Source organism: Lissotriton vulgaris, unplaced genomic scaffold (assembly GCF_964263255.1).
Source record: "Lissotriton vulgaris unplaced genomic scaffold, aLisVul1.2 SCAFFOLD_1347, whole genome shotgun sequence".
Taxonomy (NCBI): domain Eukaryota; kingdom Metazoa; phylum Chordata; class Amphibia; order Caudata; family Salamandridae; genus Lissotriton; species Lissotriton vulgaris.
Genome location: NW_028240683.1, coordinates 191,683 through 219,271, shown reverse-complemented (window position 1 = coordinate 219,271; position 27,589 = coordinate 191,683). Strand labels below are relative to the sequence as shown.

At 46.2% G+C, this 27,589-nt stretch overlaps 1 protein-coding gene across 1 annotated transcript; it reads right to left on the bottom strand.

The window, feature by feature from the left end:
- Positions 1-21,571: 21,571 nt before the first annotated feature.
- LOC147672909 (uncharacterized) lies at positions 21,572-23,266 on the bottom strand. The gene has a single exon (XM_086947928.1). It carries the CDS (start codon positions 23,264-23,266, stop codon positions 21,572-21,574), a length of 1,695 nt encoding a protein of 564 aa, XP_086804054.1.
- Positions 23,267-27,589: the final 4,323 nt, after the last annotated feature.

Genomic DNA, 27,589 nt, shown 5'->3' with positions numbered 1-27,589 from the left:
AGTAAATACTGAAATGAGGGCCTTTGCAATGTTCTGGGTGGTGGGCTGTCGCAAGGGAAGGGCTTCAGGGAAGCGGGTTGCATAGTCCACAATAACCAGGGCGTAGCGACATCCGCTGCGGGAAGGTAACAGGGGTCCGATTATGTCCATTCCTACTCTGCTGAAGGGGACATCAATCACGGGAAGGGGTTGTAGTGGTGCCCTAGGGGGTCTGTACCTACTATGTTTCTGGCATACGGGGCATTCTTTGCAAAACCTTTTGATGTGTTGGAAAATCCCTGCCCAATAGAATTTGTCCAAAATTGTTTGGCTAGTCTTTTCTTCTCCGAAGTGCCCTCCCAGAAGGTGACTATGGGCTAGGAAGAGCACCTTCTCCTGAAAGGGACCGGGGACCAGGAGTTGGGGTTTCTGTTGGTTCCCACCCTGGCGATACAATAGCCCGTTTTTCTTGAAGAAGTAGGGACCTACGGTAAGGGGATCCTCTTGCTCCAAGGCCCTTCCCCAGGCTTCCTGTAGTCGAGGGTCTTCCTGTTGTGCAGCCCTAAATTCTCGGTCTGTTTGCCAAGGATGGTCATCCGGGATCACTGGATAGGCACCAGTATATTCTCTTCTTTCTTTTTTCTTCTGGGCTTTGGTTTTGGGTGGTTTGCGTGTTTGCACGGGGGAGGACAATCCTTTTGGAAAGGGTGCTTCTTCCCACCAGTGGGTCAGGGATTCCGTGGTGTCTCATAACAGTTCTGGTAATCCTGGATAATCGCTCCCTAGAATCGCCTGTTCCGGTAGGGTGGGGATCAGTCCTACAGTGAGAGCGGTTCCGGGATCCTTGTCGTGTTGGACTTTTACCAGTGTGGTGGGGTACGTCTTTGTATCCCCATGAACACACTGTATGGCTACCGTGTTGGACGAAGGTTTCATAGGGTGCGATAATGCCTGAGGTCTGAGGACGCTCTGTCGACACCCTGTGTCGGTTAGGGCCATTAAGGTTTGTCCATCAAAACACACTGGACGTCGAAATGGAGGGGGGGTGGCCCCGGGTATGGAACACACATAGTTACGCGCCAGACCCACTTCCATCGGCTCAACTTTGTGCGGACACATTCTGGCGATGTGACCGAATCCGCCACAGCTATAACATTGGGGTCAAGGATTGATAGGACGTTGTATCATCGGAGCGGGGAACACAAGAGGAGGGTCAGGCCTTCTGGGAACAGGGGGCCGAGGGGGTCTTGAACCGGTAGGAGGGTGAGGTCTGTGGGGGTGATCCTCTCTTCCCCTCTGGACCTCCTGGGCCCGGCTATAAGCGCTTGCGATTTCAATTGCCGTATCCAGGGTCAGGTGGGCATGCTGGCGCACCCATCTTTGTGTGCTTGGGAGCAGGGATGACAGGAATTGTTCTAGGTATATCTTTTCTAGAATGTTCTCTTTAGTAGAGGTATCGGGTTTTAGCCAGCGGTTGGCCAGGTCTTTTATCCGGAAGGAGAGGGCTCTGGGGGTCTCTTGGGGCCCTTCCTTCACCTGACGTAATCGTACTCGATACGTTTCCTCGTCGATGCCCAACCGTTCAAGGATGCATTTCTTTACGTCTGCATATGGAGTGTTGCCCTGAATGTTCGCTTGCTGGTAGGCGCCTGTAGGTCACCCGTTAACAGAGGTCCAAGATAATGAGCCCACCGATCTGCAGGCCAGGTGGCCGCCTGTGCTAGCCGTTCAAAGTTAGTGAAAAAGAAGTCAGGGTCCTCCCCCGGCACATATTTCTGAAGAACCACCGACGGGAGGGAGGACATCGGCCTCGGTTGACCTAAGACATCGGTCAATTTCCCCATGGCTTGTTCATGGGTGGTCCCTTGTCCTTTTAGCACATCATGGAGTTGTCCACGGTCATCCTCAGCTGTCTTTAGGAATTGCTCCATTAGCTTTCCCAGCTGTTCCTGGGATTCCGCCATCCTCTTCATCACGGCCTCCATACCTCCAGTTAATCCCACTTCTGACACCAGATGTGATCGTGGGCGAACGGCGGACTGGAAAATCAGGCGAGGAGGCCGGATATAGTGAGCGATAGTGATTTATTAAGTCTCTATACAGTGGATTGCGGGGACAGGGGAAGAGTTCAGGTCCAAAAACTCCGGGCCGGGTAGGCGTCTTCTTCTCTGTTTGGCCGGTTTCTCCGAGGGTCCGATGGGCGTCCGGGTCTTGCGTGTAGCTGCCTCGGTATGGTCGGAGGACACCTCGGAGGGCAATTATAGAAGAAAGGGAGCCGTTAGTTACTTGGACTCGAGGTCCGATCCCGTCACCGTTACCCGGTCGTGTGAGGAAGCGAAAGGGAAGTGAGGGAGGTACGGGTGGAGGAAGGGATGGGCGAGAGTTGGAAGGGGAAGTAAAAGAAGTGCACAGGGTGGTGGGGAAAGGGGTGCGCTTTATACAGTGCTAAGTGTGTATATACAATTTGCCTAGTGCCTACTGGTGACGTGCCTAGGATAGCGGGGGAACAATTTACACAGGGAGGGGATTCCTAATATATACAGAGTGCACCTAACGTGCTTAGGAGGGAAGCTGGTACTCACGCGCTCCGCCGTAACTCTCCTCCGAGTTACGGCCGCTCTTCAGCCACCTCCGTGGGACTCCACCACTCTTCGGACCACTCCTCGCTGTCTCCGTTCCCGTCTTCTCCGTCCGTCACCGCTCTAGCCGAAAGCTCCTGCCACGATCCTTCGACGACGTCAGTCTCTCTTCCTCCGTCTTTTCTGTATCCGGACGTCTGTAGAAAGGCGGGACTTCCGGGGTCGTAGGATAGTCCTTCCGGTCCTTCGTTCCACCTGATTGGACCCTGCAAAGGAGAGAGGGGCGGGATTTCGGTTGTCAAGGACGCTGTCGTTGGGGATCCCTCGCGCCTACGCGGGCATGATGCAGGGCGAGGTGACAACAGAGGTGAGGGGGCGACTCGGGGTTGGGTGTCCCGTGCGGCGGGATCACAGGTATCTAGTAGGGCATCTGTGAGAGGCAGAATAGAGGATTTCGACGAAATGATGATTTTTATGCCAGACATACCGCCATACCGGAGGACTTTTCTTAGTACAGGGATTACATTTTCCTCTGGTTTCCGAATGTATAGTGTAATGTCGTCAGCAAACACTGAGATGATAAGATTTCTACCTGTAAAAACTAGACCTCGGGTAGAGTGGTGCTGGCAAATTCTAGCAGCTAGTGGCACCATTGCTTCCGCGAAAAGTAACGGTGACAGGGGGCAGCCCTGTCGGGTTCCCCGGGTGATGGGAAAGGGTTTCGAAATGAAACCATTTGCTTTGAGCCAGGCTGTGGGTTTGGTATATAGAAGACTGATTAATTTGATGAAATTAGGGCTGAAGCCTAGTCTAGGCAAGATAGTAAACAAAAAGGGCCATTTCAGAGAATCAAATGCTTTGGTTGTGTCCAGAAACCCTGGGACGGCTGGAATTTGGGTGTCGATTTGGTGGATTGTGGAAAAGAATGTGCGCAGGTTGTGGACTGTTGACCTTCCCAGAATAAATCCAGATTGATCAGGCCTTGCGATAAGTGGCATAAGCGGCTGTAGCCTGTTGGAGATGAGTTTAGCAAGAATTATTGCGTCAACATTAATTAGTAAGAAGTGCCTGTAGGAGTCACAGTGATCCATTGCTTTATGTGGTTTCAATAGGGAGATGATTACTGCCTCATGCATGGTCGGCGGCAGCACACCAGTTTCAAGCGATTCTTGGCAGACATCAAGAAGTCGGGGCACAAGTTCTTCCACATATGTCTTATTAAATAGCGTAGTCAGCCTGTCTAACCCCGATGCCTTTCCGCTTAGTAAGCCTCTAATAACCTGTGTGATATCTTCGACTGTAAAAGGTTCATCTAAGTATTCCCTGTGGTTCGCGCTGAGCCAGCGCAACTCAATTGAGTTCAAATATTCGCCTAATCGGAATTGGATGCATTTTGCGTGGCAGTGTATAAGGAAGAATAAAATTTGGTCAGGTAGTCATGGGTGGCCGCATGTCCTTTAATGGGGAGGAGTTCTTGTCCATCAGCTCGGCCATAAAGTTAGGGGACGTGTGTTGCTTAAGAGCAACCTTTGGTTTTTACAGAGATTTTCTAACGTTTTTTTTAAATATATTTCCAAACTATAACGTTTGATTTTTTTCAGTGAATTTTTTATGGGTTTTTTAATATTGTTTCCTAACTAGAACGTGCCTGTAACCTTTGGTTTTCAAGTGCATTTATAAGAATTTCTGAATTTTATTTCATATATAAAACCACTAACCTTTGACAGTGAATGTGTGACTGAGTGCATGAGTGTCTCAGTAAGTTGTGAGCGGGTGTGTGCGTCTCTGAGTGGGTGTGTGAGTTGGTGTGAGAGTGTCTGAGAGGCTGTGCGAGCTGCTAAATGCTCTCTGTTTTGCCCTCTTCTGCTCTGTTTTGCCTTTTCTGCTTGTTTTTCAGCCCTCTGTTTTGCCGTTCCTGCTCATTTTTCTGCCTCTGTTTTGCTTTTCCCGCTCATTTTTATGCAATCTGTTTTGACTCTTTCTGCTTGTTGCTGACCTTGATTTTGACTTTTTCTGCACATTCCTCACCTTTCCTGACCTCTATTTTGCTTCTTTCCGCTGCTTTAGGACCTTTATTCTGCCTCTTTTTATTCCCTGCTGACCTTTAGTCTGCCTTTTTCTGTTAATTTATCACCTTTATTATGCCTCTTGCTGCTGGTTTCTGACCTCTATTTAGCCTTTTTCTGCTTGTTTCTCACCTTTCGACACTTTTTGCTAATTTCTCACCTTTATTTTGCCTCTTGCTACTTGTTTCGGACCTATATTCTGCTAGTTTCTCACCTTTATTTTGCCTTTTTCTGCTCATTGCCAGTGGCGGCTGGTGACATTTGGAAGTGGTGAGCATAAAAGTTCTGGACGAGACCCCTAGGGAGAGCGAGCGTAGGGAGGAGGCCTGACTGTCATAAGAAGATTTCGGGAGGGTTCTTCCTCTGAGAAAATTCTGAAAAAAGAGTGGGCAAATAGTGCATTTTCAAGAAAATTTTAGAAAAGTTTACATAGTTTGGCCAAGGCTAATATGGTTTCCAGCATGCATGTTTCAGTTAACCATTTACAAATATTTTCCCCTGGACCATGTTGATGGCATGCAGGACTGGGCCTAGTAATGAGATCATATTGAAAAGAATCTATTTGCCTCTTGAAATTGGCTGTCGGGGCTTACTGGCTGCAGCAAGGATGTTTCCTAAACCTGTTGAATTGCCAGTCTGGGCTACTATGGAACCCAAACAGGATTAATGGCGGATTAGGATAGGGGAACATTAGTTAATTTGAGTGGTCCAACATTTTAAGACAATCTAAGCACTACGATCATAGCAAAAGCAAAAAGAGCACATATTTTAGTCATGACATTTGACGCCCCAGTAACACTGGACACCCTCCTTCATCACAAACATAACACAGTAGCAAAGGTGATTTAGTGGCAACAGTTTGAACAGGCTAACTTGTATTGCCTTGCTGTGAAATCAATCATTCATACTCCCAAGAGATTCAGAAAGCTGCGGCCACGTGTGCTGGTGGCAGTGGCGTAACGAAACTTGAGGCGGCCCCCCTGCAGGATACGTGGAAGGGGTCCTTCCGGTTGACCTCTTCATGTAGGACTTCCACAGGGTACATGTCTTTTTTTTGTGGGGGAGGCAGAAGGTCTGCCTACTCCACTGTCCGCAGGTCTGCTTTCGAGGCTGTCGGTGCTTCTTCAATGGTTTTGGTCTGTGTGTTCAGGTGACAGATGATGCCCTTCAAGTCTCTCTCCGTCACTTCCTCTCTATCACTCACTCTCTTCTGTTTGTGTCTCCATTACACAATATCCTGTCTCTCTCCATCACTCATTCTCTATCCCTCACTCTACTCTGTGTGCGTCTCAATCATATAATATTGTTGTTGTCTCAATTCATCACTCCCTCTCCCCCTTGTGTGTCAATCATATAATATCCTCTTTGTGAATAAATCCCATCAGCCCACCACTTTGATGGAGCATCGTCATCTGGGAATTAGTGGAATGAAATCTGTGTGCCCAGACCAAAAGTGGAATGGCTGTATAACACTAGATTTCTTTCCAATAGTTGGTTTAGCCAAGGTACTCTCAAACCAATGGTACCGATGGTGTGCAGTGCAAAAGTGAGTGTGAAAATTAAAAATGACTATAAGGACATAAAATATGTTTATTGGAAATCGACAAATGTCAAGATTAAAAAGAATCAGACAGTGTGAAAAAATCACTATCCTTTAGCAATAGGTGGAAGGTCAACATGTTTCAGCCGTGAGGGTAGCAGTGACCGGCTTTTGTCAGGACCTAAAAGTGATGGAATGCTACTGCAATAATATAGACATTGTTTGACACAATTGTCAACAGAATTAATCTTAAGAAAAACTATACATCAATGGTTGTGAACAACCCTACCAGAACCTGGTGTATCCCGTGGTATCAGGTAGGTCCGAATGTAATCTTCTTTCCTAAGACATTGGCACAGGGAAGCCATGGATCCTTAATACTCACACCAACTGTAACTCTGAACGAGTGATTTATATGATCACATGCCCCTGTGCGTTGAGATACATTGGCCATACTACACAGAAAATCAAACTTAGAATCAGCGAACATAAAAGCACGATTCGCTGTAATAAACAATCCACGTTCCTTACCAACCATTTTCTGGCATTTGAACACAAAGCAGATGAGATGCGGTGGCTGGTGTTAAAACGCCCATTCATTCCACCACATGTCAGTGACATCTCATGCTTTCTTTTCATAAAAGAGCAAAAGTGGATTTTTAAACTGAAATGCGATACCAACGGTCTAAACGACAATATTCCGTGGGTCTCCTTATGATTTCACCACTTTCATGTGTATTACAATTCCATTTTGGCTTTATAATATACAAGAGGCTATATATGACATCTTTGGTAGGCACAATCTGCCCTATCCCTTGATATATCATATTATTATATCATATTAGTTTCACTTGAGTACCGTCCCATAGGAGGCCTTGGTCTTATAGTGCTCCCTGGTTGTTGTGCCATATCGCAGGGCTTTATTTTTGTAGGGCACCTCTACAATGATATACTGATACCTTTGGGTGAATGCGAGCTACATACATGGTACACTCCGCACTTGAGGGAGCTTACACATTCAAATGTGTAGTCTCTATTACCAAGATTTGACCTAAACGTAGGGTCATATGCACGAAGAGCTATTGATGCACATTTGAGGTAGGACTGATCATTACTCGTGCATAGAGAAAAATATATAAATGAATCATGGAACAATCTTTCAATTATGACAATCTCCCCATGGTTTAGGTAGTCAGCTCTTGCAAGCACTCCTCATCACGGTAATAGATTTCTCTGGTTGCCATGAGCTATTTATCGAAAGCGGACGTCTGAGTCTGCTCGAGGAGTAGTAGCACTGGGATTACAACGCGCACTGATCTCTACCTAAGCGCATGCGCATTTACCGACTACTGGATAGTCCAGGAGCATGTGCGGCCTACTAAGGAAGTGTGGCAGACGGCGCGCATGCTTACTGGTCATGTAAGCGTGAAAGTTAAAAAATTGCTCTTGCACTGATTTTTAAACATAGAGCAATTTTTTTACTTTCACGTCCTCTGGTTAGGGTGGGCCTTAGCGCGCCCATACCGCCGAGGTACACGATACACGGTCCTGACGAATGCCCATGTAAATCACACACGTATTAGGGCAGAAACATGTTGACCCCACTATAAGTGGAAACTCCCATCATAATCTGTGGTAGTTCTCCCACACATATCTTTTAACCATGTCTAAACTGACCAGTGAATAAAAAATGTTTTGGTTGGCACAGTCTTAGACATTTTTAACATCACTTTTCACATCACTGTCACAAAATCCAGCTCCGCAGTAATCTGGCGTTGTAGGACACCAAGGAGGCATTCAGCTTCTCCTGGTGGGCCCGATGATGAAGCATGTCACCAACCAGGTTGGTGAGTGAGGGCGTCCAATAAATCCCTATATGGTTTCCACTGTGTCCATAAAAGGGAATTTCTTACAGTCTTTGCCTCTGTGCTCTAACACAGACCTCTTTGCGCATGACACTCTTTCTTTGTTTGACATTTTTCAGTCTAGGCATGCGTGGAATCACCAACGTTAGAAACGCTGATCCAGACGCCGGTCGCGTCATGTGCTCAGTTTACCAATCAGCTTCTAATCATTCGCACAACTAAGCCAATCAACGGCTGTATTTAAAGAGGGTTGACCTTCTGCTCGGTACCTCCCCTTCCGCTTGGTCTCATACCGGAGGTACCGATGGATAGGTAAGCAGCCTACTAGCGCTTTTATCACCAGTCTGCTCCTCTGTTTTGACATTAACATGCAATATATGTGTGAAAAAGATTTAGTAACCTCTGACAGGCCATGGGTTTTTCTTTCTTTTGTTCTTTTTCTTGGCAATACACCTCTTGTTTAGAACCCTCTGCCTACTCAGTGTCAAGCTAGGGTTTTTATGCAATGAACCCTATGTGTAGATTCATATGTCTACTTTATGCAACATAGATGAGATCTGCTGGGTATATATGGTCTTTGTATGGACCAATTCCTATATATATCAAATATCTAACATACCAACATCAGCTATCCTTTTCGATCTATAGTTCCCTGGTAGATCGTTAGAATCTCTAAAACACTTAAGGTTTATTTTTAATCAAATACTTTTGTGTGGTACAATAAGGAACATTTCTGAGCTCCTCATCTGCGTTCCTTTGCTTTACTCACAAACAGAGCAGGGCCTCATTCACCGAGCAGTTGCCGGGTGAGGTGAGGCTTACTCCCACTAAAAGCTGGGTGAGTATCTAAATGATTTTGTAAATATAATCAGGTCATGCAGGACCTGGCCATACTGGCTACTCTTTGGGCCTATTTTTCTACCTTAGAAACAATTATTAATCTGTATATTTTGCTCAAGAGGATTTGTTTTCATCTATTAATATCACGTATTCACGCTTATACACTATCTTAGGAAAGAAGATTACATACGGACCTACCTGATACCACGGCATACACCAGGTTCTGGTAGGGTGGTTCACAACCATTGATGTATAGTTTTTCTTAAGATTAATTCTGTTGACAATTGTGTCAAACAATGTTTATATTATTGCAGTAGTATTCCATCACTTTTAGGTCCTGACGAAAGCCGGTCACTGCTACCCTCACAGCTGAAACATGTTGACCTTCCACCTATTGCTAAAGGATAGTGATTTTTTCACACTGTCCGGTTGTTTTTAATCTTGACATTTGGACGATTTCTAATAAACATATTTTTTGTCCTTATAGTCATTTTAAATTTTCACACTCACTTTTGCACTGCACACCATCAGTACCATTGGTTTGAGAGTACCGTGGCTAACCAACTATTGGACAGAAATCTAGTGTTATACAGCCATTCTATTTTTGGTCTGTGCACACAGATTTCATTCCACTAATTTCCAGATTACGATGCTCCGCCAAAGTGGGGGGCTAATGGGATTTATTCACTGAGCCCGGGACCACTCAAATCATTTGTGTCTGATGTTTTCATCCTCTTTAAGCTTATAAGACAGATTTGGTGAATTGACCTATAATCTCTTATTCTGTATTTTGTGTATCTGATTAGGGGTGCAGAGATTATAGGGTCATTAAATATTATCCCCTAGACCCCCTTTCTCAAAGTGTGTTTTTATCCTATTTTGTGATGGAGACACAAACAGAAGAGAGTGAGTGATAGAGAGGAAGTGATGGAGAGAGACTCAAAGGGCATCATCTGTCACCTGAACCAACAGACCAAAACCATTGAAGAAGCACCAACAGCCTCGGAAGCAGACCTGCGGACAGTGGAGTAGGCAGACCTTTTGCCTCCCCCCAAGACATGTACCCTGTGGAAGTCCTACATGAAGAGGTCAACCGGAGGGGCCCCTTCTACGTATCCTGCAGGGGGCCCCCTCAAGTTTCGTTAAGCCACTGCTCTCCATCACTTCCTTTTTCTCACTCACTCACTCTCTTCCCTGTTTCTTGCTTTGTCGTTTCCTTCCCCTTTTATCTTTATCTCTCGCACTCTTTCCTTCCGTTCTCGACCACACAAAGTTCTCTTCTCCATCACTTATGTCAACTCCTGTCCCCATTGTTCTCTTTCTCTGTTGCTGCCTCTCTCTGTTCATCACTCCTTTTAGTCCGTCTCCTCCACCCACCCTGTACTCACTCGTCTTTTTCTCGATCACTTCCTCCTACACTCCCTAATTGGCTCCATCCATCCCTCTCCGTCTCTCTTTCTGAGTCCCTCACTTCTCCTTGTTCTCTCCCCGTCCCTGTTCTTCGGTGCCCTCGCTCCTGCAGTTTTTCATGTCATTCTCTTTCTGTAGTCTTATTTCCCCATCACTTTCTTCGTCCTGTACACTCTCTCCTCAGTGCCATCTCTTCTATCTGTTTCTCCTTTATCCGCTCTCGGGTGTCGACCTTTATTTCTCTTTCTGTCCTTTCTACAACACTCTCTTTAGTTTCTCTGCACATCTTTCCTAAGTGTCTATCTTTTTTCTCTCTCCCCCGATCTCCTTATTCTGCGCCTCATCAGGGGTAGTAAGCTCTATATAAATACAATTCCAGTGACTTCTGTAATGGGCGGCTGCTCCCTCTCTCTCTGAGTTGCTCTCTCCTCTCCACCTCTCTCTCCTCGCCTCTCTCTCCCTTCTCGTTCTACGTCAATCAACTCCTTCATGCTCTTCGGGACTTCTCTTATCTGCCTTCTGTTCACTGATCACCCTCCCCAGTCTGTCTCTTTCACCATCACTTCATCACCCCAAGCCTGAGCATATCCCTTACCTCCCTTTTTATGTCTTGTCTTCGGGCTGCCGGTGTCTCGATACGATGTTCTGCCATCTGTGTTCTACCTGGTATGTCAGAAAAAAGACCGGAAAAGAGACGTAATGTACTTAGCAGCTCTTTTCGTTCGAACTCAGATAGTTCTGGGTTAATGGGTAGGCGTTCTAAAGTTGAACCCTCTTCTCGAGACGGCAGGCTGAAATGTGTGGTCTTGGGTAGAGGACCGATACATTTCTTTAGGATATTAATATGGAAACACTGCTGTCGCGCTGGGGATATCTGTAGCCTGTATGTTTTTTTACCCAGTGTGTCTGTGACCTGATATGGCCCCATCCATTCACGCTTAAATTTCTGGGCCGAAGAGGGGAGTAAAACCAGAGCCCAATCGCCCTTTTTCAGGGTTCTCCACCTTTTTCCCTTGTCATAATGATATTTTTGTTTTTGCTGGGACCTCTCCAGGTTGGAGTAAGCTAGATCTCTTAATTTCCCTAGTTTTGATCTCAGTTGTTGTGTGTATTCCAACAGGGTCTTTTGGTCGGTAACCTCCTCCCTTTCCCAGGCCTCTTTTGTTATCTCCAGACAAGAACGGGGTGACGACCATAAAGAAGCTCTAAGGCGGAATACCCTAGGCTACTTTGTACCTGTGCCCGAAGGACGTACAGGGCCAAGGGCAACAATCTATCCCATTCCTTGTTCTCTAGGGTCAACATCTTTTTCAGGGTAGCTTTGAGCGACCTGTTGTATCGCTCGACAAGTCCGTCTGTCTGCGGGTGATAGGCCGAGGTGCGTATATGACAGAGGTCAAGCATGCTGCATACCTCTTTCATCATCTTTGAAACGAAGTGCGTACCATGATCAGTCAGGATCTCCCTGGGGAACCCCACCCTAGAAAACAGTTCTATTAGTTTCTTGGCTACGTTTTTAGTGGTCGGGGAACTTGGTGCAAAAGCTTCTGGGAATCTGGTGTTGTAGTCCACCACTACCAGAGCGTAAGTGTGTCCTCGTGCTGTACGTGGAAGAGGGCCTTTTAGGTCCATCCCAACCCTTTCGAAAGGGTTCCCAATCACTGGTAGGGGCTGGAGGGGGACCGCAGGTGGCCTGTACATGTTCTTCTTTTGGCACACCTCACATTGTTTGCAGTACACCTCCGCCTCCTTATAGATACCCGGTCAAAAGAAGTGATTAACAATGTTTTGGGTGGTCTTCTCAGCCCCTGAGTGTCCTGCTGTTAAGTGTGTATGGGCGTAAAAGAGTATTAGCTCTCTGAACGGTGCTGGCACTACCAGTTGTGGGGATTCGTTAGGTTTCCCTTCCCTGTATAAGAGGTCATTATTAATCAGAAAACGGGGTATGTAACGGAGGGGGAGGTCTGTGCTACATGAGCCGATTCCCAGGCATTAAGGAGGGTTGGGTCATTAGCTTGAGCGAATTTAAAGCTTCGGTCTAAGACCCAGGGTTCAGACGTTAGATAGGTGTTTTGTGGCTTCTTTTCTCTTTCCCTGATTTCTGTTTGGAACATGGAGAGGAAGTCCGGATTGTCTACCCCAGTAATCAGATCCTCCGGGAGGGAGTCCACCACCCCTACCATAACAGAACAAGGGGCTCTTCCTAATGGGTGGAGGGTCAGGTGTGCCACTGGATATGGCTTAACATCCCCGTGCACACACCGGATATGCACCAGAACCCTGGGGTTTGTTTGGGAGGGAAGCACTAACTCCTTTTATATAACGGACTGCCTACACCCTGAGTCCAACAGCTCTTTTATGTATTTCTGGTTCACCAATACCCGTACATAGAAGGAAGGCCCCATCTCCGCTGTGTACATCACTGCCTTGGGGATGTACCCGACCTCCATCGGTTCTTCCGTTCCCCTTTTCCTGGGGCACTGTCGAGCGATGTGCCCCCACTCCCCACACTCGAAGCATTGGGGTCCCCTTACAGGCACTACATCCATCCGTACGGGTCTTGGCTTTAGATACTCAGGACCAGGCTTGCCCTTTCTCTCTGGTTTCGCAGAAGGGATGGACTTGGGTCCTTTATCTGTGTCCCATGGAAAGGAGCGAGGTTGGGCTCTTGCATAATTGGAGGCCATTTCTATGGCTTGTGTTACCGTGAGTCCTGAGTGCTGCCTCAACCACTGTTGTGTCCCATAAGGTAAGGCCTCCATGAACTGTTCGAGATATATACTCAACATGATATCCTCCTTGCTGAGGCTTTCAGGCTTCAGCCACTTATCAGCCGCCATCTTGAGACGTAGAAACAGAGTCTTGGGATTCTCTCCTGTTAACCCCCTCTCCTTTCTGAACCTTATTCTGTATGCTTATGCATCCATCCCCAAATTATCCAAGATCACTTCCTTTATGTCTGCATACGGTGTGCCCCCAGTATGGTTGGCAACCTGGTAAGCCGCTTGTGCTTCCCCAGTTAAGAGCGGAGCCAAAAAGAAAGGCCATTTGTCCTCTGGCCATCCGCAGGACCGTGCTGCCCTTTCAAAGTTCGTGAGAAATGCGTGAGAGTCTTAACCTGGTATGTATTTTTGTAGAGACACCCCGGCTGGATGAGGTGCCATACTTCTTCTCTCCAGGGGTGTAGGGGCGGGGGGGTTCTGGACAACTTTCTGTAGCCCTTCTATCTGGGCGCTGATTGTGTGTTTGAACAAAGTCCTATCGGCGTCTGCCGTGGTTATCTGCTGGCTCACGGCCCATTCCAGCTTTTGTTGCCCCTCAATCAGGTGCTGAATGACCTGATCCATCTCGGTTGACTGGATAGAGGGGCCGGATCCCACTTCTGACACCACTTGTAGCATGGGGTTAGTGACAGACCGGAGACCTTTCTTAGGTATACAAGGTTTTATTTTTAACAAAGCTCTTCTACTGCGGGAAGTTAGTCTTTCTCTGGCGAATCCTGATTGGTCCGTGGTTGCAGCGCAGGAATACGATGTAGATGCGGGGATCCCTTGTCTGCTGTTGATGGTACTTCCTGAGTCCTCCGTCCGGTTCTCGACGTCGTCCAGCCCAAAAAGAGAACCAACAAAGGGAACGCCGTCAATGAACAGTCAGAGCAATAATTGCCCTTGGGGAGACGGGAGTGCAGAGGACACCGCTGAGTAGTGCTATACAAAATATTTATGGTGTCGGGGTCTGAGGGAAAAGGTGAAAGGAACACGGGGAGGGAAAACAGGGGAAGGGAGTCGGGCAAGGGATAAAGGGAATGAGACCGGGAAGGAATACAGGCAAGGGAAAGTTGGAGGAAGGGCTAGGGATTTATACACAGCGTATTTACACAGGAGGTCCTTCTCCCCTTCTCCCCACCCAGGCCGACAACCGTCGCTGTACCTGTGAAAGCCACACTCCTCCCTCAGGAGTGTGGCATGGCGCTTCGCAGGAACGTTGGCCTCCTGGCTGAACTTCTCCGTCTTTTTCCTCGCTCCTCCGCTCTCCACGCACTTAGCCTCCTCTCACGACCGCCTCTCTTCGACCACCTCTCTCTCCGCCTTCCTCCTCCGGGGTGACGTTGCACACCATATAGAGAACTTCCTGGTTTTTGTCCACTCCAGATCCATGGACGTCATATGGGGGTGTGGTTTCGCTATCACCGTCAAACGCCCAATTAAAGGCGCCTTCTTCATTTTCGATGATGTTGCCGTTGTGGAGTAGCGGCTCAGTATCCCAGTCTCTCTGAAGGGAAGGAGGCGAGGCAGAGTCAGCGGAGGCAGAGTCAGCAACCCACCAGTCAGTCTGGGTATGCTCCCTCCCCACCTCGCTACACCCACCCCCTGCCAGTCCTGACAGCAGGGGTAGCATTCCACCCTCCTAGAGGAAGAAGACATGTAGTTACTTGTAAACCCGGTTAAAGTTAAACAGAGCCTCAGCATCACAAAATGGATGCTGCTGCCACAGACACGAGTCTGCCCTCTTGCTGCTGGACGAAACTGCGGCAGGGGAGGCCTGGACAATAGGTTTTCTGTCCAGGGAGGTGCTGGCACCTCCCCAGACAGACTTTTGTGTATTGGGGCAGAGAGGGCTGCATTCCGTGAATGCTAGCCAGACACCGCCTGGGGCACACTAGGTGCTCCATGCATTTCTCAGTTCAAACCAGTTGCTGGGGCACTCTGCCCCCGCTCTGGGGCGAAACTGGACAAAGGGAAAGGGGTGTAACCACTCCCCTCCCAGTTCCACCCATAGGAGGGACCTTAAAGGTAGTCCAGCCCCTAAACTTAGTATAAGTATAGGATCCCAGTCCCTAGGAATTTAGATTACCCTGGACAAAACTCTGAAACATAAATCCTGGACCTTCGACATTCCATTTCGGCTGGAAGACGGAAGACATCTCCCTTGTGGTCAAGGAGTGACCACCCTGTTCAAACAGGCACCAACAGCAACTTTATTGGTCTGCATTTTCGTGGCTGCCGCCAGATCCTGAAGAATCTGCAATACAGGACATAGACTTCCAGACATTTCTGACCACGACCTTCGCTCACAGCAAAGCTGAGACCTGTGGCAGACACGAGAGACGTGGGACCGGAAATCCTGGACATCCTGCATTTTGCAAGCTGCAACTCACTTCATGAGGTATCTCGAAGTTGTGCATTAGGGTACTGGAAGCCTCAGTCCCAAGCACCATTTGCTCTGAAGCTCAGAGGCCCCTACTCCATGAGTGTCCCGTGGGCCCCACTTTTGCATTTCAGTGTGACGCATCTTTGTGGTTCCTTGTCTGTTGGCTAGTTAGCCCCCCAAAGACTTTCTTTTAAATCTAACTTGCTTTCCTAGTTGCTCCGGGCTTGCTCCAGCGTCCCTAAAAAGGAGAAGTGCCCCAGACCTTTCTGGTCTGCACCGAAGCCAATCTTGACATCTTGCATGGATTGCGTTTGCCAAGGCTTGTTGGGTCTAATCTGGATACCAACACTGCAGTCTACTAGATCCTTTGTGTGACCGCTCGAATCCAGCTCCTGGTTGTCATCGACGCCTCCTGGACCTCGTGGCTGAAGAGACAAACTTCACCTTTTCACCTGAAATCACCTGACATTTTCTGGCAGTTTCCCATCACCATCCTGGTCACTGGCTAGTGACCCAGACTCTGTCCCTTCTGCTTTCAGGTTCTTCACATCTCCAATCCACCCTTGGATCCTCTGGTCACCTGCAGCACTTCTTTGCAGCTCTCCATTGGAATCGACGACGAAACCCGACACAAAAAGACACCTATGCACCTGGCTTCCCTAGATGAGGTAACACGAGTACTCCGGTGCTCCCGTGGGTATTGACTCTTCAAGTGTCCTAGTCTAAAAGGGTTTAAACAAAAAAAGAGTGTCATTCCTGTAATTAAAACCCAGGAAACATGAACACAGGAGTACAAAACCAACTAGGTTTGTATAGAAGGCCCTCAATCACCAACCTGGTTGGTGACATGCTTCATCATTGGGCCCCACCGGGAGAGGCCGAATGCCTCCCCAGTGTGCTACAACACCAGATTTACTACGGAGCAGGTTTTGTGAAGTGATAGGTGAGCTAGTGGTGGTGTTAAAGATAAAAATGTCTAAATTGTATCACAATTTTTTTTTTATTGGGTGATCAATTAGACATAATAAAAACAATGTGTAGGAAGAAAGCCAAATAGATTGTTTGACTGCTTCCTTCTAAGTATAATAGGGTCAACATGTTTCTGCCATGTATGGTGTAAGTTTATCAGGCATTCTTCAGGCCCAAACGTGGACTAGACCTCGGCAGTATGGGCGCGCTAAGGCCCACCCTGACCTGAGGGCATGTGTGTGAAAAAATGTGTAAAAAGTGCAAGAAAAGGAAATTTCTTTCGAAGGTAGCCTCAATCTCAGAGGAACCAATTGCACCTGAAAAGGAAGACGACAAAGACACACATAGAAAGAAGACATAACAAACAATTAGCTATTGTTCTCTGGTCAAGAACATGTCTAATGTCTGCCATACTCGTGGTTCATTTTGTGCTCAAGGTTGTTAAGATCACCGTAATATTTAGCGATATTGTTTACACCAGAACGATGTGAAAGTAGCTGGCCTCTGTAATCAGACCAAAGGCTGTGAATCTTAATTATACCAGGGGTACACTAAAAAGATCACATGCACGTCGCCAAAAGCGTTTGGCGATACAATATGTGGTTAAGGAATCAATGGACCAGAATGGCTGGCAGCTTCCCATCACCATCCTGATCACTGGCTAGTGACCCAGACTCTGTCCCTTCTGCTTTCAGGTTCTTCACATCTCCGATCCACCCTTGGATCCACCCAGACACTTTTCCTCTGGTCGCCTGCAGCACTTCTTTGCAGCTCTCCATTGGAATCGACGACCAAACCGACACAAAAAGACACCTATGCACCCGGCTTCCCTTGGTGAGATAACACGAGTACTCCAGTGCTCCCGTGGGTATTGACTCTCCAAGTGTCCTAGTCTAAAAGGGTTCCATCGCAGTTCACCTCCTTGTACCTATAATCTTTAAAATTGTAACTTGTTATTTCTCCATAGAAAGCCAATGGTAACCCGCGGCTGTGTTTAGACACTGCACGCGTCTCCCGTGGGCCTCCTACATCCTAACCTTTGGTTGTTTCTAGAAGCCACAGCGATTCCACAGGCCCTAGGCCTACTTTCTATTCCACATGTGGTGCTTATACCACTATTTTAGTATATGGTTTGTGAGGCCCCTAGGGCATAACGTATACTGTGAAACTTACCATATGCTAATTAAGTTCCTTGTATTGTACTTTTACCTCTGACCTCATAAAGAGTCCAGAGGGGTTGTGTTTAGAATAAATACATATATATTTGATATATATCTTGTGTGGTGTGCTTTAATTTGGTACTCAAGAGATTATAAATGGTAAAACAACTCGCTTAACTCGCCTCTAAAGTCTTAGCCTGAAGGCTGCTCTCCACAGCTACCACTAGGATAGCTTTCCATAAGGTTGACTTTACAACCTACCATCAATAAGGGTCGTTTGAACTGGTGCAAGGTGCCCACTAGAATAGTGGACATCATATACCAGGCCAACTTCTCACAATAGGGAGCTGAGTGCAGATCAGAATCTTACTTCAAGTTTTAAAAAACGTAGAAATTCACTGAAAACAAGAAAGGTTAAAGTAACACTATAGTTAGGAATTGCTATAATATTTTACTTTACCTTTGAAAATTTTTTGGGAAATTCACTGAAAAAAAAACCAACATTAGAGGGACCTTATAGTTTGGTGAAAATGTCAGCTAAAACATACAGTTGGAAATTAACCCCTTGTATGCTGATGACGGAACCGCTCCATCATCAGCTGCGGTTGCGCTGTTCTGATGGCGAAGCGGTTCCGTCATGGCCCGCCCACCGCTCATGTGCGGCGCGAATTCCGCGCCTGCGCTGAGCGTTCTATTTAGCAGGCGGGGCCATGACGGAACCGCTCCATCACAAGCACAGAGCAACCGACGCTGGTGACGGAGCGGTTCCGTCACCAGCATACGCCCGCCGCTCTTCCACCCCGCCCCCTTAGCACTGCGGCGGAATAGCCGCCGCAGTGAAGGGGTTAACAAAAGCACTGATATTCACCATTTTTAGTTATCTCAAGTAACTATACCTCATGCCCTAAAGTAACTATAACTCACGCCCTTGCCATGCACTGCTAATTACCTTACATATTATATCACTCGGCATGTTTTGGTAAACTCCACATGTTAAAAAAAATCTCCCTCTTTCTCCCCACGGAATCACTAAAGACAGTGACGCACGCCTTAATCACCTTGCACCTGGACTATGCGAACAGTCTGTATGTGGGACTTCCTGCCTACCTCCTTCACAGGCTGCAGATCGTGCAGAACGTCGCAGCCAGGCTGATCTGTAAGGTCCCCTATCGACATTCCATCTCACCCCACTTGAGGAAATTGCATTTGCTCCCGATCACTGCTCGCGTCAAATTCAAGGCCCTGGTACTAGTTTTCAGGGCTCTGAACGGAAAAGGCCCCAAATACCTTAGACACAGACTAAAACCAGTCCATTCTTCTCTTAACCTTACATCAAACCACCTTCGCCTTCTACTCCCCCCCAGATTCCGCCTTGTGAGAAAGGGTGGTAGAGCTTTTGCAGTGGTAGTATCAAAACTGTGGAACTCCCTACCCATCAGCCTCCGTCTTATTGACATCGAATCTCAATTCAGGGGCAAATTAAAGACCTTCTTATTTTCTGGCTGCTAAATTTTCTCCCTCGGTTCGCAATCCTAAGCGCCGGGACACCCCCGTTGGGGGTAGCTGTGCGCTCAACAAATGTCAATAATAATAATAATAATAATCACTCATGACGTTTTATGACATCATTGATAACATCACGGCAACATCTGAAATAACAAAATTCATAACAGCACTGTGCATGGTGTGGATACCTTCCTGAAAAAAAACAATCCATAGAGATATAGTCCTCTTTGCATGTGTGTTGCAGAATGCAGCACACATGTAAAGAGGAATTAACAAGCAGAAATAAAGATATTTCTCCTTGTTAGGTTCTGTCAGTTAGACACACCATTTTGGTTCAGGCTCAGGTTTGCGTTACTTTGGTTTGCGTTACTTTGTATTTACTAAACCATGCAAAGCCACATAATGTGGGTTTGCATGGCTTAAAAAACGCCAAAAAGGATTTTGAGTCGAGCTGTGCCACAAAAGGGGCAGACCCCAGCGCAAAATCTTAAGACATCTGGGCTGTGTGTTTGAATCCTAGTCTTTCCGATCAGCTTCTACCTTTAGTTGGGGAATAGTAACACTGTAGTACAGTTTGCTGAGGCATGTTTTATAGCGGTATATAGGCATTCTATTATCAGTTATTAATATGGTCTACAATTAATACCTTTGAGTGGTAATTCAGGTAAAACTTAAGATATAAAAAATATACTGTGCAGGGAGAGTTCCCATTTGAGTCTGAAAACCACAAAACATAGCTTGAGATTCACTTGTAACAGTTTCAAAGGAATGCGGCCTAGAGTATTAGCCGGTGCCTGAGATTAACTCAAACATCTGAGCCATGCCTCCACTAGTTCCCTGTATGATGGAGATCTGACTTCACATCACCGGGGTGAGCCCCAACAAGGCCGAAAACAGGCCTGGAATCAATGTTGTCCCCTTGTAGGTTGAGCAGTCTAGCTTCTGGGGCTGGACTGTTCTCTTTGTGGGTGAGACGGCGGGATTTTCAATCTCTTATCTGATTACTCTAGATCTAAATCCCCACCTAGGTCGACTGAATCTTTGTTGCCTGTCATAGAGTAAAAAGCAATCCACTACCAGGTTAATCAAACCAATAATTGGCACGACTCTGAAGAACCACTTACCACGAATAAGTTTTAAAGTTTTATTATAAAGCCAGAGATAACTGGAGATACAAACATCTCAAAATAAGGTTCAAAAGGTATACTGGCACCAAGACAAACATGAATTCTCTAAACGATCTTAGGCGACAGAAGAATATCACCAAAACTAATTCAAATATCAGCAAGTTTGCAAGAATAGACACAAGTTGTAACTTAAGCGTCATTTACAAAAAGAGAAATTCAGGTTAGACTGTCCCTACACTAGACTAAGTGACATCCCTACTTAGCAGAATCTTAACCTAAAAAGGTGTCAGCCGTGGTGACTTCCAAAGAAGTGCACTCACTTTCCCTTAGTCTCTGGTGTAAATCTGTGCATCGCAGTCATGCCCTCTCTGCCTACCCATCCTCTCTCTAAGGGTCCTCAGGCCATCTGCTCTAACTCCACCCCAGGGTGCTGTCCCTAATACAAAATCACAATTACAGTTGAAACGCCCCTCAGAGACGCCCCTCACGTACACCTCTCACGTGGTGTCGGTTCTGGCTTTTTCCATACTGATACTCCTCTGGGCTTCTTGTTAGCGTTGACCTTGCTTCCCAGGCTTCTTCTCGGCACGCCGGTACCCCCCAGGAAATTCCTGAAGCCTCCTCCAGGCCTGTTCCTGTCTCCCAGGACAGAGCTCTATTCATCACTCTCTTGATTGGAACCCCCTCACACCTGCAAACAGACACTCATGAATTGGGCCCCAAATTCCGACTTCCAGTTTATCTCTCAAGTCGTAAAACTTCGAACATGGTCGGCAATTTATGCTTAACAAGACCCGAATTTAACTAGCACATGCAGATCAAAGAAGCGACTTTATCTTTCCAGGCCTACTAAATTACTTGCAACAGGCCTGCACTCCGTGAACCTTTATTTCTTAAACTAAAACAAATTCTAACCTATTACACTCTGGTTATATGAAACACTTCTACAAAACATAATTTTAACGTATGATCCATAATATTCTAAATAATAGTAATCCATCTTATGTGAAACTGTAAGAGCACGTTTTCGTTCTTCATACATTGCCATGAGGCCTGCACATTTCTACGTTTGGCAGCATTACATTTTCTTCTGCAACAGTCACATAACATGGAGTCTAATAGCATTCTAACATTTCTAAACATTACTACATTAGCTTCACACTCTAAAATATGTATTCTACATTGATTAAACACTCGTGAGTATGTGCATTTCTATATATTTTCGACACTCTTAGGTACTTTAACTAAATTCGTGCATCTTACATGTAAATATGGTGTACTTATACATTTTACTCAAATTGCGCTCTCTCAGTTCCCCCCTTTGATGACCTCTAGGGGTCATCACCATCACAACACCATCATTTAAGGAATGAATCGAATCAAACAGAACTCGTTGCAATGCTCCCTCGTTTTATCATTTCTAGAGCCCTCAGACTCCTGTATTGGTTATCCTGCATCGCAGCTAATCTCTGCTCCTGCTCTCTCATGGATCTTTGCAACCTATTTGACCTATACCATTGATACAGTCTCACTAATCCCCACAATATGATTACACAGATCACTATTATGATGATAGGTTTCAGTATGTACCAAATGAAGCTTTTCCCCAGATTGGCGAACCAACCTCCAACTTTACCCATTCCGTGACCCACTTTTTCCCACACATTTACTTTTGACAAATCCTCAATTTCTTGATGGATTTCAGTGATGTTTTGTATGTACTTCTCAAGATGTTTTGAATTGTCTGGAATGTAAGTGCAACATTCCTGGACCTTCAAAGCCTTACAGACTCCGCCCTCTTTGGCTAACAGAACGTCTAGAGCAAGTCGGTTCTGAAGAACCATTGCCCTTATCGATTGCATCTCTCCCTCCACCAGGATTAAAGATCTAGCAGTACTGGCGGATAATCTATCTACAACTGTTGCCAATCTCCTGATCTTGACATCATTCAGTATTAACCCTAGAAGAGGGAACATAGCACCGAATACGTCTCCAACTACCTCAGCATCGCCTACATCCCTTCTCCCTCTTGCTTGAGTTTTTCCCTCTATGATCTCTAAGTCCTTAGCGTGATATATTTTGGGGAAGACAATTGCCAAATAACATGATCCGTACCAATTGTCTGGTAGTTTCACGTAGGCATTTCTTCCACAGACAAAATATACATTCGGGATCACCTGCATTCCCTTCAAGAAATCTTTTGTGTAGTATTCTAACTGGAAGGCATGTTCACAACTTACTTCTCCCACGAATACATTTCCATAGTAGGTTTTACCCCTGTATATACACAACTTCCCTCTTTGTTCTCGATCTAAAGCTATTGGACCATTACTACCCTTTCTTTTGTGTGACTTTTCCTCCTCGGTCCAATCTGTTTTCCACTGCCCTGAAGCCTTTAGAATCTTCTGCCTCCTGTAATGGTCATCCACCTGCCCTATAAACTTTTTCTCAATTTCTGATACCTTGCAGGTCAGATTATTTCTTCGGGCATGTGAAGTATCTAAAGTTTTCCAAGGAATTAAAAATTTCCCTAATCGATCCTCACTCTTATAGTAGTCCCATTTATTCATATGCTTGTAAGCTGGGACTTCTGGTAACACAGCATCGAAATTTGAAAAATAGTATTCAAAGCTATCTCGTCCATAAAATATACTAAGCAATAAACTACATGTAATCCCATAAGTCAACGGAAGATGATGATACCTAATACCTTTGTCTACAGAGGCTGGCAATTGCATACAGACGTAGCAGTCCTTTGCCTCCATGGCGTCAATGTACTCGTACAGTAGCTTAGCATAGGCATTTGACTTAAAGTTTCCCTGTGACTCATCTACGTGCAACCTACGAGCTTCTGCTGCTAGTAAAGCTTTATCCTTTACTGCATTGTCCCCCTTTTTACCAGCAGTAGTAGGTTTCGATGTTACCACAACCTTTTCTTCCTCTGTTGCTTTCGCTTCATTTTCATGTCCTACTATGTATGATACTGTAACTACTAAAATTATAAGAAAAATTACTCCCGCTAAAAGTGTGCCTATTATGCATTTTGCTTTGCGGTTCGGGTTGCCGGCCTCCATTATCTCAAGACAGTGTAGTTTTTGTTTCTTTTTCAACACAAAGTCTTTCTCTTTGTACTTTCAACAGTCTTTCTTTGCTTATTCAGTCTTTTCAAACTACACTTGGAAGCTGACAATCCTTTTTGAAAAAATCAGTCCTTTGAACTACAACAACAGACAACCCTAGCCCTTCTCCGTCAACTAAATGGAAGAGTCCCTAAATTTCTTCTTCTTCCACTTGGCGCTAGGTTATCTTCTCAATCTTGTTTATTTACAAAAGTCTTTAGGTGTCTACAATCACCCGAGTACCAGCAGCTCTAATCACGTATTCTAACAGTTCTAGACGAAGGATGGTCTCTTCGAGCGCTGATACCGTAGTGCCAAAAGTCGGAAATTCTACTCTGTTTAAAACCAGTTCTCTTATTCTGCTCTGGTAAGGAGGATTGGGAATAGTGAGTGTCAGCAACCCTTCAGCTTCAACTCCAGGTACCAACAACGCCACTTCCAACGTTATGATTGGATCAGTGCTGGTCACTGTCACTTCCCTCACCCTCCCGGATCTCCGTGCACAAGACATCTGCTGCCAGGTAGGTCCACTCAGGAGTGGCGTATCTTCTGCAGGGCACGCGCACCCCCCTTGATCTTCTTGGACCCTCCGCTTCTTGATTCTGTGCACCTTCATCCAGGTCTGAGTCTTCGGATATAGGAGCAAGGGTTCTCTCTGGAGTTAACTTCAAGCTCGGCCTCTTCCTTCTTTCAGGCCAACTAGCCTCTCCACGCCTTGTTCTCCTATTTCTTGTCCTCACACTCGACTCCTGATCACTTGCAGCTTGATCAGTGTCTGATTCGTACTCACAGCAACTTTCCCCTTCTGTGGCAACGTCAGTTTCACTGTCGTCCTGTCCTTCTTCCACTTGATCTGACACGCTCCCAGCTTCCTCCGACACCCCTACAGCTTGACTGGTCCCCTCTGTTGATTCTTCGTCCACAGCCGGAATTTCATCCGAGAGAGGAGCTGTTTCTTCCAGGGCTGCTGGAACTCTTCGCGTATGGGAGGCGTGTATCCAGTTGGGCAGCCCTCCACATTTAACAGCAGTATTCGTTGTCAAAATAATCTGGTAGGGTCCGCGCCAACGCACGTCCAAGCAATTCTCCTGACGTGCTTCTTCACCACGACCCAATCACCAGGGCACAGGTCGTGGCACAGGTCTTTGGACGATGGGATTTCAGCAGCCTGCACCTGAAGAGACACAGAATGAATGGCATCAGAAAGTCCCTTGCAATAATCCAGGATCAGATCATCTGTGATATTCAACAAAGCTGCAGTTGGAACTGATGGAAGTCTCATTGCCCTCCCCATTAGAACCTCGTGTGGAGAGAGACCTGTTCTCCTGTCTGGTGTGCTACGTATACTCATAAGTACCAACGGCAAGGCATCAGGCCAGCTTAAGGACGTTGATGAACACACTTTGGCAATTCGGGATTTTATCGTTCCATTAATCTGCTCCACGATTCCTGAAGCCTCAGGTCGATAGCTACAGTGTAACTTCTGATCAATATTCAATGCTGAGCAGAGCATCTTCACAACTTCGCTGTTGAAATGTGTTCCCCTATCTGATTCCAAAGAGGCCGGCACCCCGAAACGTGGTATTAACTCTCTAAGCAACAACTTTGCTACCGTAAGTGTGTCACACCTGCGTGTAGGGTATGCCTCGACCCATCTGGAAAATATGCAGACGACCACCAGAACATACCTGAGGCGGTTGCATTTTGGCATCTCAATAAAGTCTAGTTGCATCCGGTTGAAAGGGCCACCAGACCTCCCAATGTGACTCAATGTAACTGGTGTCCTTTTTCCTACATTCAATTGCTGACATGTTACACATCGCTGACACACAGCTTCTGCGGCTACTCTAAATTTAGGGTTATACCAAGTCTGCCTAAATACCCGCAACATAGCATCTCTTCCTAGATGTACTGGGCCATGTATCTGTCTTGCCATTGGGCTCACTAATTCATTTGGTAACACTGCCCTTCCATCTGCTGAAATCCACAAATCCATTTCACTTTTTACACAACCTGCAGTTTCCCATGTCTTTTTCTCAAAATCTGTTGCATTCTCTTGTATGCCTTTTAAATCATCCCAGGTGTCTACAGTTTCTAGCATCATGGTTAACTCTGTCTTTTCCTGTGTCCCACCCACTTCCACTTCTGTGAAAGAGTATCCTTGCTCTGCACAGTAGCGTGCGACCTCATCAGCGTATCTGTTTCCCTGGGATACAAAATCTGTGTTTTTCGTATGGGCTACACATTTGACAACGGCAATTGCTGCCGGACCTTGTAATGCTTCTAACAACAGTCGTACAAATTCCCCATTTCGAATAGGTGAACCTGAGGAGGTCATGTAACCTCTTTGAGACCACAATTGCCCATAGTCATGAACTACCCCGAAACCATATTGGCTGTCGGTGTAAATGGTGACTCGAATTTTGCTACCTGCTAAACAGGCACGTGTCAATGCAATAATTTCAGCTACCTGAGCGGAGTGTACTCCTTCCAGGCAAGCGGCTTCCACAACTCCGGTAATGGTGCAAACAGCATAAGCTGCTCTCAACTGACCAATATTGTCCCTTACACATGAGCCATCAACAAAGAAAATTTCATCAGGGTCAGTCAACGGCTCATCCACAATATCTGGTCTCGGTTTGGTGCATAGTTCAGTCACATCAAGGCAATCATGATCTTCACATTCTTCATCTTCTATGTCATTAGGGAGTGGCATCAAAGTAGCAGGATTCAAAACAGAGCACCTCTTAAGGGTCACGTTCTCCGCAGCAAGAATAACTTGCTCGTAGCGCGTGAGCCTATTATTAGTCAAGTGCTGTGTCTTGGTCCTGGTCAATAACAATTCCACAGAATGAGGTACATACACCACTAATTGATGTCCCATTACTATGCTCTCACACCTCTCAATGCTGACACCCGTTGCAGCATCGGATTTGAGACATCCGGGCAACGCTGCGGCTACTGGGTCTAAAGTAGCCGAGAAATATGCAACTGGTCTACGGGCATTTCCATGAATTTGGGCTAAAACCGACAAAGCACAACCTTCCCTTTCGCAACAGTAAAGTAAGAATGGTTTTTTGTAATCCGGCATCCCCAAAGCAGGAGCACGACACAAGTCCTCTCTCAGCTGTAAGAATGCCATCAACCAATCCTTGTCCCATGGTACCGGATCACTCACCTCCTTGTGCGTCAGTTTTTGTAAGGGCTTTGCTTTCAGGGAAAAGTTAGCTATCCACTGTCGGCAATAACCAACCATTCCTAGGAACATCCTGACCTCTCTTTGTGTCGTGGGCGAATTCATTTTCATGATCGCCCCTATCCTGTCTGGTGACACTTTCCGTTTTCCTTTTTCAATTCGGTGACCCAAGTACTGTACTTCTGTCAGACAGTACTGTAATTTGCTCGGAGACACCTTGTGTCCATTCTCAGCTAAATGGTTCAGCAAGGTGATGGTGTCTATTTTACAAGCTTCCTCTGTCTCTGACGCAACAAGTAGGTCGTCTATGTACTGGACTAGAACCGAGTTCTGTGGCAGTACTAGACTTTCAAGATTCTTCTTCAGCAGCTGGTTAAAAATCGATGGGCTTTCTGTATACCCCTGTGGGATACGACACCATGTTAATACACGATTTTCCAGCTTAAATGCGAAAAGAAATTGGCTCTCCTCATCTAATAAGATTGAAAAGAAGGCCTGGCAGAGATCTATCACTGTGAACCACTCAGCTTGGAATGGTATCTGAAACAATATCACTGATGGATTCGGTACCACTGGACAACATGAAACAACTATGTTATTAATCTTTCGGAGGTCCTGAACTATTCTGAATTTCCCACTAGGTTTCTGCAAACCCATAATCGGGGAGTTACATGGACTACCCACGATTTCCTTCAGTATTCCCTGCTTAATCATGGAGTCGATCACGGGCTTTATTCCTGCAATCGTCTCCGGAGTCAATTTGTATTGAGGCGCTCTTGGATATTTAACATTTGGTTTTATCATGATTTTCACTGGTTCCAAACCTTTAATCAGTCCTATCTCTTCCCCAGTGAAATCCCACACTTCAGATGACACCGTATCTCTTAAATCCCAAGGGAGCTCTTCCACCGTAAAGGTAGGATACAGTTCTATGCATACTTTTGAATTTGCAACCTTAAAGGGGGCATCATCGTCGTTAGTCTGTACCTCTACTCCCTGAGGCGTACAGTATATTGTGCAATTTAATTTACACAATAAATCTCTTCCTAACAGACACACAGGGCTAGAATCACATACTACAA